Source organism: Mirounga angustirostris, unplaced genomic scaffold (assembly GCF_029215605.1).
Source record: "Mirounga angustirostris isolate CCGP_5_RB_7025 unplaced genomic scaffold, mMirAng1.0.hap1 SCAF_15, whole genome shotgun sequence".
NCBI classification, from domain to species: domain Eukaryota; kingdom Metazoa; phylum Chordata; class Mammalia; order Carnivora; family Phocidae; genus Mirounga; species Mirounga angustirostris.
Genome location: NW_026991723.1, coordinates 52,032,480 through 52,053,534, shown reverse-complemented (window position 1 = coordinate 52,053,534; position 21,055 = coordinate 52,032,480). Strand labels below are relative to the sequence as shown.

The 21,055-nt window shown below is 40.4% G+C and overlaps 1 protein-coding gene across 1 annotated transcript; it reads left to right on the top strand.

The window, feature by feature from the left end:
• Window positions 1–368: 368 nt before the first annotated feature.
• On the top strand, window positions 369–2,891 carry LINGO2 (leucine rich repeat and Ig domain containing 2). The gene has a single exon (XM_045882515.2). It carries the CDS (start codon window positions 388–390, stop codon window positions 2,206–2,208), a length of 1,821 nt encoding a protein of 606 aa, XP_045738471.1. The 5' UTR covers window positions 369–387; the 3' UTR covers window positions 2,209–2,891.
• Window positions 2,892–21,055: the final 18,164 nt, after the last annotated feature.

Below are 21,055 nucleotides of genomic sequence, written 5' to 3'. Positions count from 1 at the left end.
CTCTGTTGCTTGAGTTTGAGTTCAACATAGAGCCTTTTGTGAAATGCATGCTGTTGGGCCTCACACTCTGTGCCAGACGGTGTATTAGTCTCCTCATAATTGTTAAATACTGTCTTTGTCCTAATTCTAGGATGCTATTACTATCGTCATCCTCACTTTACAGCCAAGAAAACCAACATACAGAGAGGCGCATCAACTTACCCCATGTGGCTAATAAGGGCAGCCCTCGGGTTCAATCCCATATCAGTGTGATTCCCAATCCAGGGTCCTTTCCATCGTACTTGCTGCCTTATTGATGTCCCTTTACCAATCCATGTCCTAACTCAACTTCTCTTCCTGCCTCCTCCTGCAGGCCCGTGACCAAGGTGTAGACTAAGAGGTGGAGTCATGCTTCACACGGCCATATCATGTTGGCAGCCATTCCTGGGTCTGGCTGTGGTGTTCATCTTCATGGGTTCCACCATTGGCTGCCCCGCTCGCTGTGAGTGCTCTGCCCAGAACAAATCTGTTAGCTGCCACAGAAGGCGGCTCATCGCCATCCCCGAGGGCATTCCCATCGAGACCAAAATCTTGGACCTCAGCAAGAACAGGCTGAAGAGTGTCAACCCTGAGGAGTTCATATCCTATCCTCTGCTGGAAGAGATAGATTTGAGTGACAACATCATCGCCAATGTGGAGCCAGGAGCTTTTAACAATCTCTTTAACCTTCGTTCCCTCCGCCTCAAAGGTAACCGCCTGAAACTGGTCCCCTTAGGGGTCTTCACGGGGCTATCCAACCTCACCAAGCTGGATATTAGTGAGAATAAGATTGTCATTTTACTGGACTACATGTTCCAGGACCTGCACAACCTGAAGTCTCTAGAGGTGGGGGACAATGATTTGGTTTATATATCACACAGGGCCTTCAGTGGGCTGCTGAGCTTGGAGCAGCTCACCCTGGAGAAATGCAACCTCACAGCTGTACCAACAGAAGCCCTTTCCCACCTCCGCAGCCTCATTAGCCTGCATCTGAAGCATCTCAATATCAACACTATGCCCGTGTATGCCTTTAAAAGACTGTTCCACCTGAAACATCTAGAGATTGACTATTGGCCTTTACTGGATATGATGCCTGCCAATAGCCTCTATGGTCTCAACCTCACGTCCCTCTCGATCACCAATACCAACCTGTCCACGGTCCCCTTCCTTGCCTTTAAACACCTGGTATATCTGACCCACCTTAACCTCTCCTACAATCCCATCAGCACGATTGAAGCTGGCATGTTCTCGGACCTGATCCGCCTTCAGGAGCTTCATATAGTGGGGGCCCAGCTCCGCACCATTGAGCCTCACTCCTTCCAAGGGCTCCGCTTCCTTCGTGTGCTCAATGTGTCTCAGAACCTACTGGAAACTTTAGAAGAGAATGTCTTCTCCTCCCCTAGGGCTTTGGAGGTCCTGAGCATCAATAACAATCCACTAGCCTGTGACTGCCGTCTCCTCTGGATCCTGCAGCGGCACCCCACGCTGCAGTTCGGGGGCCAGCAGCCCATGTGTGCTGGCCCCGACACCATCCGTGAGAGATCATTCAAGGATTTCCACAGCACTGCCCTTTCTTTTTACTTTACCTGCAAAAAACCCAAAATCCGTGAAAAGAAGCTGCAGCATCTGCTAGTGGATGAAGGGCAGACGGTCCAGCTCGAATGCAGCGCTGACGGAGACCCTCAGCCTGTCATTTCCTGGGTGACACCGCGCAGGCGTTTTATCACCACCAAGTCCAATGGAAGAGCCACCGTGTTGGGCGATGGCACCCTGGAAATCCGCTTTGCCCAGGATCAAGACAGCGGGATGTATGTCTGCATCGCTAGCAATGCAGCGGGGAACGACACCTTCACGGCCTCTTTAACCGTGAAAGGCTTCACATCAGACCGCTTCCTTTATGCCAACAGGACCCCTATGTACATGACGGACGCCAACGACACTATGTCCAACGGCACCAATGCCAATACGTTTTCCCTGGACCTTAAAACAATACTGGTGTCTACAGCCATGGGCTGTTTCACATTCCTGGGAGTGGTTTTATTTTGTTTTCTCCTCCTTTTTGTGTGGAGCCGAGGGAAAGGCAAGCACAAAAACAGCATTGACCTCGAGTATGTGCCCCGAAAAAACAATGGTGCTGTTGTGGAAGGGGAGGTGGCTGGACCCAGGAGGTTCAACATGAAAATGATCTGAGGGTCTAGCGCTCACACTGTTGTTTCCGGGTCGGTGTTGGTTACCAGTGAGATAGCTGGCACAGTCAATTACTAGGTGAAAAGGTGGCCTCGGGCAGCTGCCCCTGTGTCCAAGCAGGGTCCACGGAAGCAGGAGGACTTCATCTGGAGACTCTCCACCTAGAGGCAGGCAGACACGTGTCAGAGCCCTTCACAGTGGGATACTAATTGTTTGCATTGCAAATATTGGCATTCTGGGGATCTCAGTAATGAACCTGAACCTTCGGCTCATGCTCATGGACAGTTACTCAACATTTTTTACCATGGCAAAAACAAAAGGAAAAAAAAAAGGAACAACCTACAATGTAGGATTTACATATTAAAAAGACACATTTGTCTAAAACATACTCTACAGAAAAATTTGTATCTATGATTCTCATTTGTTAAAGCCTTGCATCATACCGTATTGTTGATTCAGCACCACAAAGAAATCAATATATTCTTTACTTTTTTTTTGAAACATATATGCTGTATATGTTTTAAAGCAATATGAATGAGAGGTTGTGCTTTTAGTTACTCACCACTATAGATCCAAGTGTGATATCACCTTCCTTTCCATACAGATGACCCTGAGACTAGATCCCTGGAGTTATGGGCGGAGAGATGCGGGATGATGCGTTTGTCTGATGTAGGATGCCAAGAAATAGAGCCCAAGGCAAAACTGCTCGACTCTGTTAACTTCTGTTACTATAAATAAAGGCATGTGCCTAGTTTTGATACAGAATGGAATATTTTTTATACTTGTGATATCACCCTGGACCAGTTTACTGTAACAAAGCCCTTGGTTTCTCCAGAAGGTTGTATACCACTAATTGTACCTGTAAAATGCAAGGTAGGTGTTCATGATGAAGATGAACCATTTAAACACAACTTGATTTTACTTTCATCAGTTACTACTAATGGGTTGACAGGAAGAGCACGTACTTGTTATCTATACTCATAGGGTAATATTTACCTTGTAGAGGAGATCAAGAATTCGGATATGCAAAAGCTCTGTGGATAAAAGGGAGTTCTTCTCAGATGCCAACACAAACCAGGGTAATCCAGGCATCACGTGATGTTAACGCAACTAAAGATCTCTTACAATGATAGCTGTCTGACGGCTGGATTGCTGCCAAAGGAAATATCCAGCTACCACTCTGATGTTTTCTATTCAAATATTTACTGTACGTACAGTATTACCTTGAATGGATAACTTCAGGGTTTTCCCTGCTTCCTTTTAGCTTGAGAATTATCTTGTGTACATAAGAGGAATCTATCTCATTTTTAAAGACGTGAGGAGGAACAGGTGAGTTAAAAAGCACTTAGTTTTTTCCTCTACTCTGTACAGGAAAAAACTAAGTTCAAGAGCCCTACCAATAGGTTAAATTGTGCAGATACTTTTACCCCTCTGACCCAAGAATCTCAGTCCAGTTCAGTTTGTATTAATGATTGTTACTGAAAGTTAAAACATTATAGCGTTTGTTTTTTAATGGCATCCTGCCCCTACCACCAGTGATCTGGTTCCAATGAGACATAATTCCATTTGGCTAAATATTCAGTGAATGCCTTTCAAGGCATATATTCATATGATCCAAGAAAGCACTGAATACAGAGTGGATTCATGAAATGTAATCTATTTAATCAGCAAAGGACAGATAGGAAATGGCTATACTTTGTACATTTTGAGAGGGACCTGAAAGTGAGCCCCCTTTTGGACAGTGAATTTCTTGACATATCCACCTATCCTCCTGGGGGTTTGACTTTCAAAAAGCTGGCTTTTTTTTTTTTTTTTTTTTGGCAGTATTTGAAATTTTGAGGAGCTTCAATAAAATTAAATTGACCCCAATAAAAAAGTGACAGGTCCAGAAATTGTTTTGCCGATTGGATAGTAGCACAGTTAAACCCTTAGTAAAGGGTGGAAATGAGACAGAAAGATTGAAGAATTGCCTGTTTAAGTCATTTTTCATTTGACTTTCCTAATGACTATCATAGATCTTTTAGAAATTCATTTTCCACTTTTGGAAATTACTTTATATTACATATCCAATAATACAAGACTTTTTTGCAATTTCTATTTCCTGTGTGCAGGTGGAATGGGGTCTTTCAAACTGGAAAGAAAGTGGAGAGCTAGTCTTCCACAACTTAATAGAAAATACTTCATCTTAATTTTGCAACATTGTAATTGCAACCCATTGTCCAACAACAAGACACACATTGAGCAATTAATAAAAGGGCCTTGAGATTGTAACTGCTATTTTCTGTTAAAATAAAAGTGGACCAAAAACAGCTTAGTCAAATGAAATTGAATTAAAGTTAACCCATCCACAAAAAGATTAAGTCAAAAGATTTTGTGATTATTCCACTGGAAGAAGAGAGACTGTACTCTTTCCGGGGCTTCCATACTCTCATCTGTGGAACAACAGGTATTTAAGACGTCAGAAAGCACTCTTCCAAAAAAGAGACTGGATAGACTACTAAATTGGGAAAATGCTGCATTCTTTAACCACCTCTTGATGTTCAAAATATACATGAGCCTACTAAATCCTCTGCAAGTCCTGTAAAAAACAATTCTGTTTAATATTGCTCACCTTATGGTTTCACTATTATTTGAGCACGAAGCTCTTCCTTTTCTGATTTGACTGTTAACATCTTGAAAAACGAGTTCCGTCAAACCCAGTTTGATCAACAGTGAACTAAAGTAGTGCTCTTCCGAAGTAGTCCTAAACTCAGTGTTACCACTAAGAGTAAAATTGCTATTTGAAGTGGACTCCAACAGATAACAAAAAAATATATCACCTGCACATGTGATCTGATCATAAGAATGTATTGGCCAGGTATTTCTATGAGAATCTACTTTCCACCAGAAACATCACAGTAATGGATTTGTAGTTCATTGAAAGGCTACTTAATTTTCTCTATTTTCACTAGTGGTGCAGATTTTGGGTTCCTTTGTATATCTGTAAGGCCCAACCATGGGTTCCACTAACTAGCTCTAGGGCTTAGCATGGAGTTACACACGAGGAATTTTCCCTTATGGCTTTAAATTACCTCTTTGTTAGAGCAAAGTTGACCATGGTAGAGAGTAACAGCTCAGAGAGCACATGGGCCAAATTCTCTCCTAAGTAAACCTCTCTGAGTCAACCTCTTCCCAGAGGATTTGTCTTAAAGTGTCCCAAGAAGAAATACAGTTGTTTGGCTCACCACTAAGTTTTGGGTTGACCCGTTCAGTTGTGTGTGTTGACATCATTTTCAGATAAATGTTTATTTTCTCTAAGCATTAAATCTCTAGAAGAACAAATTCTCTGACTAGAGCCCTAATAGTCTGAGAGAATTGATCCATGTCCCTAAATATCTGAAATTCGTATTACCATAGTAAGGTAATTCACCAGTTAGGCTTAATGTGTTCCTGATGAGGGATTTCTACTTGTCCAAATTCTCCTAGTACTCACTTTTTTTAAACCTCATTTCATTTTCATTGCATTTATAGCTATGAGCTTTTCAAAGAGTCTCAAAACCTGAAAATGTAAACCAAGAATTGCCAAGATTTACACATCCTAGTTCCTGATGACGTGGGTCAGATTTTCAGTTTTGCTCAAGCTTCCAAGAAATTTTGCTTCTCACCAGCAACTCCCCAGTAGTATGAAGGCATTCAGGATTTGCTCTAGAGTCAAGGGTGGATTCTTTTTTCATTGTTCTGTCAAATATTTTGCTCTCCTTAGTTCTCAGAGAAGCCCAGAAGTTATATATTCTTCTATGACTTTTTTTTAAAAGGATTATTTAAATCTCACCTGCACTGAAGCCTGACTTTTGTCACTTTCCATGACTCAAGTAGGAACAAATATATTTATATTTTAGAAAGTACAAAAGAGAGGATGTGATCTTGGAGAAGAAAAATTGAGTACAGCCCCATGTAAATTAACTTACCCTTCCAGGTTCTCCTTTCATCTCTGGGTCAAGACATTTGTTTTAATTTCAGGGACTATGCTCAGAAGCTGTTCAGCAACATGTAATATGTCTTGAGGCTTTCTAGGAAAGAAAAAAAAATACATCATTTTCAGTGTAGAAGGCTAAGACTTAACAAAAAGACATTATTGAGGATTTAAAGAAAAGTTAGGAGATACTTGGATCCATTTTAATTCTATTTCCTCTACTGCTAAAATTTATAGTTACTATCTTCTGAGAAAGAATCCTAAATTATCTTCTTTAAATTTAGTTTCTGCTTGATCCCTGTTTCCTACGTCCCAGTCACATTTATGTAGCTCATACGATCTATTCCAAATGGATTTTGTGGCATATGAACCTAGTAACAAAACCTTTGGGTCGAAGCCATTCATTCTACTTGGTACTTAGGTAAAGATACATCGTTCTTTATTACTAGGATTAGGTTCTAGCAACATTCCCCATTGGACTTGTACATCCTGTGCCCGGTTATTTCCATGGATTTTCCACCATTGGCTTTGGGAGCTTGTCCTTTCTGCTACAATCCTTGGTACTTTCTGTTCCAGGAGTTTTAGAGTTACTTTGCCTTTGTGTGTGGGAAGCCTTGAAGAATGCAATATTATGATTTGTTGATTTCAGAATTAAATGCATTGGTTAGGCACCAGAGGGTGCTTCCTGATATGTCGGCAAACACTTGATGAATCCCTGTTGCTGTCCCCTTAGCTCCTTCAAAAGCCATCCCTAAGAGAGCACTCTCTTTCTCCCTGTAGTGAAAGTATGGCGACAGGGAAAGGGCAGCTTCACGACTTAAGTCTCCAAGATCAAAATGACAGCTGATTTGCTACGATATTTACCTATGTAACAAAAACTGGGTCTTGGGGCCATAAAAGTCTAGATTTGCAAGGTTTAACCAAGTCAGCTATGGTTTAAATCAACAATGACAGGTTTTCAAACCCAAAATTGGTTCATCTGTTTTGGGAGCAGTAAATGTGGCTGTATTGCTCAAAAAAAAAAAAGATAATGAAAACTGCTTGTGTTAGCTTTGCCTATAATAAAATGTTCGCAGCAAATATATAATATATATATATATATATTATATAGAAGATTAAGAGGTTTGTAAGAGGTTTATTTTTCTAAAACAGGCCTGGAGCTGATGTTCCTCTTTCAAAATATGGGAATCTGATCAAGACACACTTGCATGTGCCTCAGATGGCCCGTCTCAGTTGGCCAAGGTCTTTAATGCCACTTTTCCCTCCCCTCCCCCCCCCATCTCCCTGGAGAAGATCTGGAATGGGAAGGAGGAAGAGAGCGGGGACTATGCATTCCCCAGAGACAGCCCACAGAGCAGAAAGCTTTGGTATCCCCCACTTTCCCGCCTCCTTTCCTGAGACCACAATTGAAATGCTCCCTCATTCTCCAGCTCTGCCCTCCTCGGCAGTGTCATCTCCCTGCTGCTGTCACACCTCATCAATGAATGCTCTCTCCACGGATAAGTCTGCTTTCACTGGTACTCAGAAATTTTAGGGTAACTGTTAAACTGGAAATTGCTTATAAAAAAAAAAAGCTCCAGCCTATCTCCTGTAACACTTTAAAAGTTAAGACTTAACCATTCACATAATCACAGGCTGACAGCACTCTGCAGGTGGAGCGATTCTGATTTTTTTCTCTCTTCTAGAGGCAGGTGGGTTGATACAATGCCAGCCCTAAATAGAAGCTTTATTTATAGCCTTAGCAGAATGAGAAAAGAGCTGGCATAATCAAGACGGTACTGCATATTTTAAGGAAGGCTTTACCTTTAATATGCAAAGTAGCCATTAGAACACAAGAAAAATGCAAATTTCCATCCCATTAAAATTGGTTAACTGTATTACTAAAGTTCTAAAGATAACTTTCTAAAATTTGGTGTACAGGACCAAAAAAAAAAAAAATCCAGAAATTTGCCATGTTAACTTTCTTCATTTTGGTGCACACCTCCTATTCTAATTGCTTTAATATCTTTAACCTCCACTACAATATAATCAGTACAGTCTATAATATCACATAATAATGATTAAGCAGGAGATTGACTCAAACTTGCAAAAAAAAAAAAAAAAAAACCTTTCATGCTATTTATAAAAACTATATGTGTTTAGCAAGGCAGCCTGACTCATATACAAACATATGTGATAGCAAGAGATGGGAACTGAGTCACAAGCTTTGTTTAGAGGCGGTTTGGAAGAAAACATACTCTTTTCTTCCCTAGTTATAAAATCAGGTGTATTACACACATGGGTTGCTTGATATGCAAGTCAATTGTCTTACGTTTTTTCCATACAGTTTGGAATGGCCAAATCATAATTTAAAAGCTATTGTTTATATATACATATATAAATATGTGGGAGAGGGTGGTTTGATTTTTTAAGTGTTTAAAATGTGACTGTTTTAAAGACTGATATGCTTGAGCAGGAGGGAACAAGAAAAAAAAAATGTGTGTCTGTGCTCTTCTTTGATTTTTTATCAAAATCTTATTCTGGGAACATCCCATGATTGGAAGTTACTAACAATCTACAGAACTTATTTTTGTTTTGTTTTTAGATGCCTGATTGTTTTTGTTCTCAAAAAATTAGTGCTGATGACAAAAGTATCTCAGTTTAGGTTTGCGTCTCATTGACTATTACTGATTCACTGTTGTGGGCATGTTTTTTTAACATGTAAAACCAGGTTAACTTATTAATATGTAAAATAAGTTAAGAAAATATGTTTTCTTTACATATGTAAAGGGCTTAAGCATCTGACATCTCAGTTAAATCCACTGGGGTATTATTAAGAAATGAAATGTAATAAAAGGCAATTGGAGTCCTACATCAGAAGATACTTCCTTACTGATAGAGGCAAGGTTCTATGAGCCTTACCAGGAACATGAAGTTGCTTACATATCTTTAGCACTGTTACTAGATTGAATAATCTAATAATCTTCAGTCAGGGAAGAAGCCAATCCAGTGAAATCTGATTCTAATGCCAGGGTAGGTGGAGACCACTCAGAGCAGAAATCAGAAACCAAGCTATTAGGTTCTTTCTACACAAAATTACCAAGGGGCCATAGTTTGATCTGCTGGATATCCAAATCTAGGTAATATTAACCCACTATAAAGATAACCTATTTTAGTGAAGATAAATCCTGTATCACTTGAAAAATTACCCAAATTCATTTGACTTGGTTACATGAGCAAGTAATGGGCATGACTTCAGGCATGAAGAGTTCAGCCAGCCATACACATAACATCTAGTTTTTCTCAGTTACTTTTCACTCAGCCGACTATCAGTGATTCAAGACATCCTCTAAGAGAGGAAGGTACAACAAATTTTAAGAAAGATCGCTTGTCTTCAGGCAAATTGGTAGCAAGGGGAAGAGAAGGCTGTCCAGTGTTAGAGTGAAAGAATTAAAAATGTAGAATCTGCATTTGTGCACTCTTTCTGCTGAACATGAAGGTGCTCTCTCTTCACTTTTGATCCTGAAGGGAATGGGCTTCAGGGAGCCGTGCTCAGGGAGCTATGATCCCATGATACCATCTTCCTGCCCTGTGGCTTGTTAGATGCCTTCCAGGGAAGAAGGAGGCACCAAGCCGATAGGACGTCTTGATATAGGACAAGAAAGCCCGGGATTCACCTCTACGCAGCAGCAAACACTCGAACTCTGAGCCTGCTGGCTTCTTTAATTGCAAAATGAAGAGCTTGCCACCAAAGAGGGACTTTCTTCTCCCTGAAGATTCTCTAGTAATGCCAGAGCTGCTTGAGTAAGAGTCCCATCTCTGACTATGTGACTTTCATTTTATACTACTGAACTCACATGACTAAAATAGATGATCCATGAAGGGAGTTTCGAATGTGTTGAGTATATCCCTCTGCAGACGAATACATCACAAGTCGGCCTGGCCAGTAAACATACTGATCAGGGAGATGGTTCTAGTACTTCAGGACTTGTTTTTAACACTGGGAAGAAGGTAACATCACTAAGTCAGATTTTTTTAATGAAAGCTAAATGTACTTTTAACTCAGCCTATCTTTGGGCTCTACTTAAAAAAGAGACTCTGGCCACGTCCTGCTTCGTAAATTTGGAAGCCCATCATACTTTGTTTGTGGGGTTCCCCCCCCTTATTTTCCTCAGTTTTGAGCATACTGCGCCAGTGGGCTGGCTGTTAATTTTTCTGTGTCATTTAATATAGTCAAAATAAATATTTTCAGTTCCTACCTACTCCTCTTAAGGCAGATAAGTTTATTATAGAACCTGATATTCTTTTCTTAATTACCTCACTGTCAGAACTAAAACCTAGGACATGAAGATTTGTTTATGTGGCATGAAGCCAAGTTAAGGAGGAAACCTCAGTGGAATTTCTAGAGGGAAATTCACCTAGAAATTCTGCCAGTGACTGGTGGAGAACACTGGCTTCTAGGGTTTGTCACTACAGCGCTTCTCATCAACCCTTATAAACAACAAAATGCAAAAATTATAACCTTCTATCAAAAAATGTGGACTGAGAAGGAAATCCGCTGGTATAGCTATATAGGCATTGTTTCATTCAATAATACTCTGAACCAGGTAAGTCAGAATGTTGGGACATGTCAATAAATCTAAGTAGTATGTGTATTTTACTGCCAGATACATATACCTATAACTAAGAACCATCTAGAGAAATAACAGGCAGATGGAAAACATGTATCATATCTGAGGATTCTCACTGTTCTACTTGGCCTCTAATCAGGAAAGCTAAGAACAGAACTCAATCACTAAGGAGTCAGGGTCTGAGAGATGAAAATCCAAGCAGCGTCTCCATAAAAAACCAAACTACTCTTCTATAGGTTACGTCTTTGCTTGGAAGACCCAAATCTTATATGTGATTGCAAAAGTGACATCTATATTGAATATAGTGACTAATTTCGTTCATTGTCACAGTCAGAAATAAATATATTTACCAGACTCCCCTCCCCCATTTCTGAGGCAGAGGTAGCATTTACATGAGCCTTTTCTAATTGCAGCCTCCACTGGTCATATTCTTCCTAAGCACAGAAGCTCAAGCATGCTAGCACCATAGTACAGAGGCAATTCACTGCATTTAATCTATTCCTTTAGCCCTGGGCTATTAGCTGGATGTACAAAAGACTAATAGATTACATCTGTTATATACATTCAGGGCTCTCATGAAAGTTAAACACTTCCTTAAACACAGATCCATACCATGACATCGAGAGTTTCTTAAGCCTCAATGTGTATCAAACATCCTCCTGGAAATGAATCCACGGAGCCCAGAACAAATGTGTGATGCCATGTGACTACCCAATCAGCTCCACCATCTTGATTTATATGAGCTCTTCTATCTTAGCAACACCTGCAGGGTCGGTTGCCTTTGCTTTAGTGGTCTCAAGATCCTTCCATTGCACTGAATATGAAATTTGCTGATATTAATGCAGGGCTGGTTTCAATACATGGAAGCTCTTTATAATCCTGAGTCTTCTGGAGTAAAAAAAGAAAAAAAGTTTGCAGAAACAAAGTAACTGGTTAGTCAAGAGAAGAGTAGTTCATTGTTTTAGTTCAATGTATTTTAAGAATAGTATTTGATAGGAACTGGATAGCACAAGCTTTTCAAATGAATGGCAATGAGAAATTAGGTATATACAAGATAATTTCACTTCAAAGGAAAATGGATCATGTTTATGTATGTATCACTGCCTCTAATATTGGTCCAAACCAATAAGTACACAAATTCTTTATTAAAAATTACCTTAAATGTCTGTATATTTATATCCTTTTAAATGCTGCCAGTATTAGCTCAAATACATGCCCACAGGAAATTCAGGAATCTGCTTAACTCTTTCCTTTTTATCCTTTATTAGAAATTGCAAATCAGATTTCTCCAGCTTCTGTTTTAAAATATGTAGAAATTTTAATTTTTCATTTATCCAAGCACAAGCTCTTTTCATTCATTCATTCATCCATCCATCTATCCATCCATTTAATCAGGCAACATCTACTGAGTGTTCATTATGCTAGTAACTTAATAGCACATTGATGAATAAAGTCATTATCAAATTGTGATCCAAACTTTATTCCTGCATTTCTCCACTTTAACTTCTTTGATGTCCAAGGTGACCACAACTTATTTCTCATTCTATCATCCAAATCATGTGGTTTAGAGATGGGCCTTAGTGTCCAATTAGCCAGGTACTAATCTGGCTTTAAGGACCTACCTGCTTTAATGATCCATTCTCAGGGAGTCAGAATAGTTAAGTACTAAAAAAACAAGGATCTGGGGTAAGAGTCCCCAGGGCTCTGTCACTGGATTCACATTTCTTTATGAACAAGCTACTTAACATCTCTGCATCCCCATCTCTCAAAAGGACCATAACACTACCTACCTCACAAGGGTGCTGTGAGGCTTACCATGAAAGCACGAGGGAATGGTACGTAGAATCAGGGGCCTATTACAAAGGTGCTACAGGATTTAGAGTTGGTTGGATAAAGTTATTGAGTATGAGCCCCTCTCCCCCTGGGAGTCCCAGGTCTGCCAGGTTATAACAACTCCCTTTACAACTAGAATCTAAAATGGCATTGACCATCAATTGGCTTGGTTGATCTTTAATACAACCTCTACAAGATTTATCACAAACCCCACTCTCTTTGAAAGATGTTGGCTTGGGAAAATTATTAAACTCATGTTAACAAAGGATAATAAAATGATTCACTTCCAGGTGCTGGGGGTGGGGGAACATTTATTTCAATATGATTCAAGAGTTTGAATGGATATATTCAAGGGGATGCATTTTATTGGAGAAATTTATTGCCTAGGGCTTTCTGTTGTTTTCAGTCTGACTCCCCAGCTTTCTGTACCATTGTTTAAACATACATCTTCTATTCCCTTTCAGTGGAAGGGAAGCTATAATCCTCGTTTCATGATGATTCTTTTAATGAAGTCTGTTTTGCTCAAAGGACAAATTCTTTTCAACAACTATTGTAATTATTTTCTTAGAGGGCCATTTTTAATTGCCATATTGTTTAGCTAAGCCCTATTGTCCTGGTGTCCTTCATAACTGTCAATTGCTTTAAAATAAAGGGGTGGGGGGGAGCTGATAAGCACATTGTTGTAATTGATTTGTATGTTTGAATTGTCTTATCAGAAAACAAGGTTATGAATTTCATCTGTTGAGACACAAAAATAAAATAATTTCCTAAAAAAATTGTATTTGGTTTTTGAATATTCTAAAGTAACATTTATTCTTCATCTTTTAATGTTTCATTAATAGTGTTTTGGTACTAATCATATTATAATGAAGCTTAGCCTTCTATATTCATCAGTATCGCTCAATTCTTTTTTTATATATAGTTGGGAAAGAATCAAATAAAATTGTTCAAGATTTAGAATTGAAAGAAATCAAGAAGAGCCCACTCTCAGGGATCTGCAATTCAAGGCTGACCGTGGAATTACCTAAGACAAAGAGGTATGAAGAAAGAGCTTTCAAGCTATATAGTAATATCACCTCTTTATTTTTCCCCAGTGCAAAATGTTACTCCAAGTAATGGAAAATGACCAGAAGATATTATTTTTATCAGTCAGGAAACTTTAAAAAATGAGGTGAAAATAACTGATCTTGATTTTTAAAAAAAATCTCTGGGCCAAGATTCTGCCATAATAATTTAGAGTAACTCTGCCCGCTCTGACCCACCCCGCCCCCACCCCCCCACCCCACCCCACCCCAGGCAAAATCCAAAAACCACATTGGTATCTGAGCTTGGGTGGCCACAACAAAATACCATAGATTGGGCGGTTTAAACAACAAATTTCTTTCTCACAGTTCTGGAAGCTGGGAAGTCCAAGATCAAGGTATTGGCAGGGTCAGTATGGTAGAGCTCTCTCCTTGGGTTGCGACGGCTACTTTCTCACTGGGTCCTCATGTAACCTGCCTTTCCTTGGTGCATGAACATGGAGAGAGGGAGATAGCTTCTTCTCTCCCTCTTTTCATAAGGCCCACCAATCCTATCAGATTAGGGCCCCACCCTTGTGACCTCAATGAACCTTAATTTCCTCCTGGAAGTCCTACCTCCAAATACAAACACATTGTGGGTTAGGGCTTCAACATATGAATTTGGGGAGGGGAGGGGCAACACAAATCAGTCCACAGAAGTTGGTTTCTGCACACATATCAAAATGCTACATCGCCCTTCTTGATCATGAGCATGAGAGATGGTATATAATATTAGGAAGGCAAATTAGGAAAGTTGATACAAACAAGCCAAGATGCATTGAAAAAGGATTTCAACAACTAGCAAAGATTCCTCTCCTTGTTTCACTTCCTTTACTACTCACTCCTCGACTCTTCAAGACTCTGGCCTAGTTGTTATTTTCTGCAATTACGTATGATGTTTCATTCTTCAGCACCCAAGTTTTTAAAGAGTTTCTGTGTCTTCTGATTTCTCACAACACCCCCAGAGTTCTATTACCATTTGTCAAAAACCTTAACCTCTTAAATTTCTTTCTTATTCAATACCATTAGTTAACTTCTTTCTGGAATACCCACTCCTTGTCTGATGCTCCTTTCAAACCCTTCAAGTTCTATTTTGACTGTGACCCCCTCTCCATCTACTAGAAAAAGCCTTATACAGATTTCATGTCAAGTAAAAAGACAGGACAATATTCTCCTCATGATCCAAAATTTACTCAAACTCCGGGTCACCTGTACCATTTTCCGGATAAGATTGGCTGACCCATGGGAGCCAAGTTATGGGCTGTTTGCTTGTTCTCCATGGTTATTTTAGTGTGGAAAAGGTAATCTAAGTGCTCTTGTCTGAACAAGCAGAACAGCACTTGCTGTGACCATTTGCTTAACCTGAAGAGTCCTGGTGAATAAAATGTAGAAACGCCAACTGTGTGTTTGAAGAAGAGAAGTTCCCAAACTAAAAGCTGCTCAAATGCCCACTTGTCCTCCCATGGCTGTGTCTGTTGGGTTTGCAGATATTAAGAAGCAAGGTGCCAGGCTCAGGGTGATAAGCCAACATCTGTCCAATATACTCATGCTCGCTGATGCTCCCAGTGAACCAAAACGCTGTGTCCAAGGCCAGGCTGCATGGACTTTGTCCCCTACTGGAATAAAAAATTTCCAGAAATCGGAAAGATGTCAGGGGAAAAGAGTAAAATCCTCCTGTGAAACAATTTTACTTTCTCAAAGATTAGACTTGTGCTTACTAGGCTAGACACCCTCACAGGAAACACTGTGCCCTTTGCCTCTTGTGAGCACTAAGGGGGTCAAGGCCGTGGTGGTTTCTTAGCCCCTCCCATTCTATTTGTGTTCATCTAACCATTAGTTAGCGAGCCTCCTCAAACATCACTCTTTCAAAGGTCCAGCACGAGACATAGGACACCAAGGTAATTCACAAGGGGGTCATTTGGTTTTTCCTAATTATAAAGTAATATATACTTGCTCACTGTAGAAAAGTGGGAAAATAAAGAGGTTGGAGAAAAATCTTATATTCCCATCTTTCAAAAGCATGGCTATTATCATAGTATCATTCCTTTTGATCTTTTCCCAAGTGATGAGCTAGGTTTGAAAATAGCAATTTAACATGTTTCATTGCTACCACCATAACTCCCTTCTGCTCCTCTACCTCCTTCCTTCTCTTCTTCCTGCTACTTCTCTCCATTACGTATTTCAGGGCCTCTTGTGATGTGGCAACAGAACAGCTCCCAAAGCAGAAACAACCTGCCTATTTGCTCAGTCAGGACCTCAGGAAAGGGTTCTGAGAAAATACTCAGTAGTGATCATGATGGGAGCTGAATCTTCAAAGGTTCATTTTCTTAAAGAAAGTTACTCCCAGCCCAGTCTATACGATCCTCTGAGAAATTTGCAGAGCCAAAAACGAGAGGCAACACTGGATATCAATTACACCCACCTGGTGCCCACCACCTACCTGGAACATGACAAAAATAAGCTCATTCATCCTCCCCAAAGTCCTAGAGGCCGGACCTCTCTTTCTTGTTTCATAGGATTTTCACCTGATGCCAATTCCAAAATCCATCTTCTTTCTGCTCTGCCACGCTGCCCCCAACTCTGAAATTCTCTTAAGTAGAACAAAATTTTAGTCATTTCACAAGGAGCCCTCTGACGATCGTTGTGGCCGTACACATGACATTCAGCTTCCCCAACTCTCTTTGCTTTCAACTGAGATTTGTTTCCTTTCACTGCTGCACCCCTCACCCCCTGCAGCCACCCTGGATTGGATCCCTTTTTCATTCCCCTGATGTTCTTTGCAACAACATCCATCCAGGTGAACTCTCTTCCTACTAATGCGGATCTAACGAGAGATGCTCTGAAAGTGCTATTGTAATTTGGAATTAATTGCAATGATAGTACAGATGTGGCTGGAAATTCTTTGCTGCCTGCTTCTAAAAGCTTGACTGTCTTAATGGGCAAAGGAGCATTTTGGTTCCTCTGAAATTACCATCCCACATTAGTGATCACAGCCACCACAGGGAAAAATATTGTTGCTCCTCACCTTCAAACATCTTCTGCCCTCATGTTAATAAACCCTCTTTTGGGAAGTTGGTTATGTAACCCAAAGAAAAGAACAGAACAGAATAGAAAAGAAAAAAGAAATAAAAAGTAAGTTGTGCCACCCACTGGTGGAGGAAACCCATCTGCTTTTTATAGGAAATCATCTTTGTTCTACAGAACTTTAATTTTTTAATGGAAGGAAGATACATCTTGGGGTAAATGAAATACTGAGACATGCTGGCCTCATTTGGGAACACTGGGTGTTGTGTAAGGCTGGAAACTTCTGCTAATTGGGGAAGGAGAGAGAGGTTAATGATGCAGATGGACACTTTGTGGCAACTCTGACCCACACGTCACAACCATCTCCCCCAGGAGGATGAAAACCATCTTTCAAGTACCAGGAAAGATCATTAACAGTGAGTGGTTGCCTACTAGTGTTGAATGAAGCAAGGTAAGCCTGCCGCTGGAAATTCATCTCATTCAGGGACAGATAAGCAGAATGACAGAGGGATTCCAACACAGAAACCTTAATATATTATTTAGGTTTCCGATTAAACACCTGCATGTTAACCAGGGACAAGGCCGACTGCCTGCGTGTGCTTCTGCAATCTTTGCAATGCAACCCGGACTATTTGCTCTATTTGCCACCCTCTTGAACGCTTTCAGGGAGATGAGGAACAAGGAAGCTGCTATCTGGTCTCTTGGTAAATCATTCACTCAGGTAGTTACTGAGAACCTACTCTCTGGCAGCTACGACAGGAGTCTCTGCATTACAGGCGGCCCCTGGAAAAGGAGATAACTGGTCAGGGCCTGTTCTGGAGCTACCAGTCTGTCTGGGAGTCTTTCAGCAGGCTGGCTTTTAGTCCTGCCTTTGTCCACCTTGTGAGGTGGAAAACAACGTGTATCAGCTCTTCATGGGAAGCTGGGTCAGTGACCCAGGGAGGGGACGACCTCAGCAAAAACTGCTGCAGGCCACAGGTTCAAGTTCACTTTCAAGGAGCTGCTTTCCTGGGCAAAAAAAAAAAAAGGCTCCTGAGAGTGGACTATCCCAAAATGAAAAGCCCTGGGATCAGGCTAGTGCACACACTTCCCATTTTAGAAATATCTTCAAGAAAAAACATAAATAAATAAAGTGATATGTGAAAGTCTCTTCTCTGTCCCAGGGAAATTCTTACAAAGGTGGTGAAGGACTGTTGGAAGTCAGCAGCCCCATGGTAGAGAGATAGCCTGCTAGGGAGTTTGGCATACAGTAGGTGCTCAGTAAATGCATGTCACATAAATGGGTACATAGCCTAAAAAGACAGGACACATCATGCAGAAGCATATTCACAGACAAGGAGTAGGAGCTTACTTGCATGAAGCTTTTTAACAAATCATTCACTTCTTATGGGGGTTATAGGTGTGTATTTTTAATTACACAAATAACAAATGCCCATTTTAGGACGATTAAAAAACAGAAAATAGAAAACTTAAAATTTCCAGTAACTCAAACTGAGATAATCCACTGTTAACATTTATGTGGTTAAATCAACATAAGCCTAAACCAATTTTTCTATATAGTACATATGGATTTTTAATGGGTGTCTCTTGTTTTATAAACTTCTTTTTCACTTAGCATTTAAATTTTACCTTTACTTTTTTTTAAGATTTTATTTATTGGGGCACCTGGGTGGCTCAGTTGGTTGGGTGACTGCCTTTGGCTCAGGTCATGATGCTGGAGTCCCAGGATCCAGTCCCGCATCGGGCTCCCTGCTCAGCAGGGAGTCTGCTTCTGCCTCTAACCCTCCCCCCTCTCATGTGCTCTCTCTCTCTCTCATTCTTAAAGATTTTATTTATTTATTTGAGAACGAGAGAGAGAGAGAGCATGGCCAGAGAGGGGAGGCAGAAGGAGAGGGAGAAGCAGACTCCCTGCCCAGCAGGGAGCCCCATGTGGAGCTCCATCCCAGGACCCTGAGATCATGACCTAAGCCAAGGCAGACACTTAACCGACTGAGCCACCCAGGTGCTTCACTTAGCATTTTATTGTGACTGTCTTCCAATCATAAATGGCTGCACAGAATTCCACTGTCTAATTTTACTATAATTCATCAGCAGGTATAAATACCTGTTGTAGGGTATTTAGGTCACTTCCAATTTTTTTCCTATTACAAATGACTGTATTAGAGGTTTTTGGAGATAAGTATTTACTCATGTTCATTATTTCTTTATGCTAATTCATCTGGAGTAGAATCACTGAGCCAAAAATTAATGCAACTTTCTGAGGTTTTTGATAGGCACTGATACCAGAGAGGGGCTGATTTAGGGTTTGAACAGTAAGGTAGAAGAGGACTCTTTTCCCTGAAACCTCACAAAATACTCCAGGTTTTGATGAAAGCATCTATAACAAAGATTGTCACTCTGTCCTTTTCTATCAAATACACTTAGATTCCACCCGACCCTACATCATTGTACAATACTACCAGACTCTCTGTTTACAATATTTTTTATTGTCCTGTGTAATTTCCTCTCAAGTTTTTGCATTAAGAGGCATGCCCAATAGTTTCTTTCAAGTGTAGTGTGGTAACTGGTTAAATCCAAATACCAGTATTCATTTGACTGTAGGCAAAAAGATTCACTCATTCATTTATTCAGTAATCACATAGTGAATAATTTTAATGTACCAGGCACTCTTCAGACTGGTGCTATAAAAACCCTGAACCAGACAGATAAAACCTCTAACCACAAGGAGCTTGAATGTGTTCTAACTCAGGTAGTCAGAGAAGTCCCTTCTGAGGAGACACCTGGGTGAATGGACTGATCAAACTGTGCTTACGTCTGAGGTAAGTGACTGTTGGAGAAAAGGAAGAGCATGTGCAAAGGTCCTGATCAGGAAATGAGTTGGACATGCTCCGAGAACAAAGAAATGCCAGTATGATGAGAGCAAAGTAGAAAAGACAGGGTAAGAAATTGAGATTGCAGAAGGGGCCAAATCAAGTAGGGCCTGGTAGACCATTTAGAGGACTTCGAATTTTCTTTTAAATGATGGGAAGCATTTGAAGGTTTTACAAAGGGGTGCAACATGATCCAGCTTACATTTTCCAAATCTCATTTGGACCACTGAGTGGAGAAGAAGTTGCAGGCCAATAGCGAGAGTAGGTAGACAAGTTGAACAGCTCTTGTGATAATATAGGCAACCGGGGCATTTCAAGCTCCTGAATCCTGTTTTGGAAGGAAGCAAGAAACTAAGAAGTGATATGAATATTCATACTTAAAAGCAGAATCCAATCATCTATTGCCTGGCACAGCAACTCAAATGGAAAGCCTTGGGATGCCTGGTCATCTCTGTATTACCACTTCTACTTCTCTCAGATTGGTTTCCACGTAAAGATGTCCACAGAGCAACTTCTGAGGATCACTAATGCACAAGAACCCTGCAAGCACAGATGATAGATACACCCTCCAGGAGTGTGAAGCCCCAACCTTCACAAAAAGCCTACATCAATGTAGCCTCCTAAAGAAGTCAAATAACCAGGTGAGACTACCAGAAAATTCTGAGCTGCTCACCCTCGGCCTGTCTCACTAATGACCAAGCTGGGCTCTGGAGTAAGACCTGAATTGAAAGCAAAGTATTACAAATATGAGTCTAGTTATTGAGCTATTTATAATCGAACGCCTATTAGGAAATATTAACAAAGAGCTAAATTAAAAACTTGTTTCCATTTCTAGAAACCTGCTCACTTAAATATTATTTAAGCTTTTGATGGAGTAAAAGTGGGATTAACTTAATCATCTTAAGGATCATTGGATTTTTGAAGTACGTCAAAACAGGACTCAGTACTTTTCATTTAAAATCACACACACACAAAATTAAAAGGACTTCTGAATCCACAAGGACATACACTCAGCGCAAGTCATGGGAAAACCATGGCGTCTTGTTCTCTGTATGTACATCTTTTTAAGTTTCTCTTTTTAATTCCCTCTGACATGAATGTGTAATGCTGAGAATCTATGCTAATGAAGAATGTGTCCACAAGATGTATAATGCATGTCTTTTAATTAGTTCTGCTGCTATAATTGATTAACATTTTGTGTGTGTACTATTACAAAGAATGAGCAGTGAAACACTGTATGCATCTAGTCCCTGTGAGGAAAAAAAAAAAAAGGCACTGAACACCGCCACTGCAGAACATCTGCACCGCCAAAGCGATCCTCCGAACTCCTATTGAAAGTCTGGTGGGAGGCGCCTGAAGCAGCCTGGCAAGAAGCAGCAGAAATAAAAGACAAAATGAAAGGGTGAAAGGCCCAGAGGAATGAATATGGGAAACGTTAAAGGGGGAGGGAAAGAGATCAAGATGAATATGAAGAGTCTGAAAACAGCCCTAACTCCATAA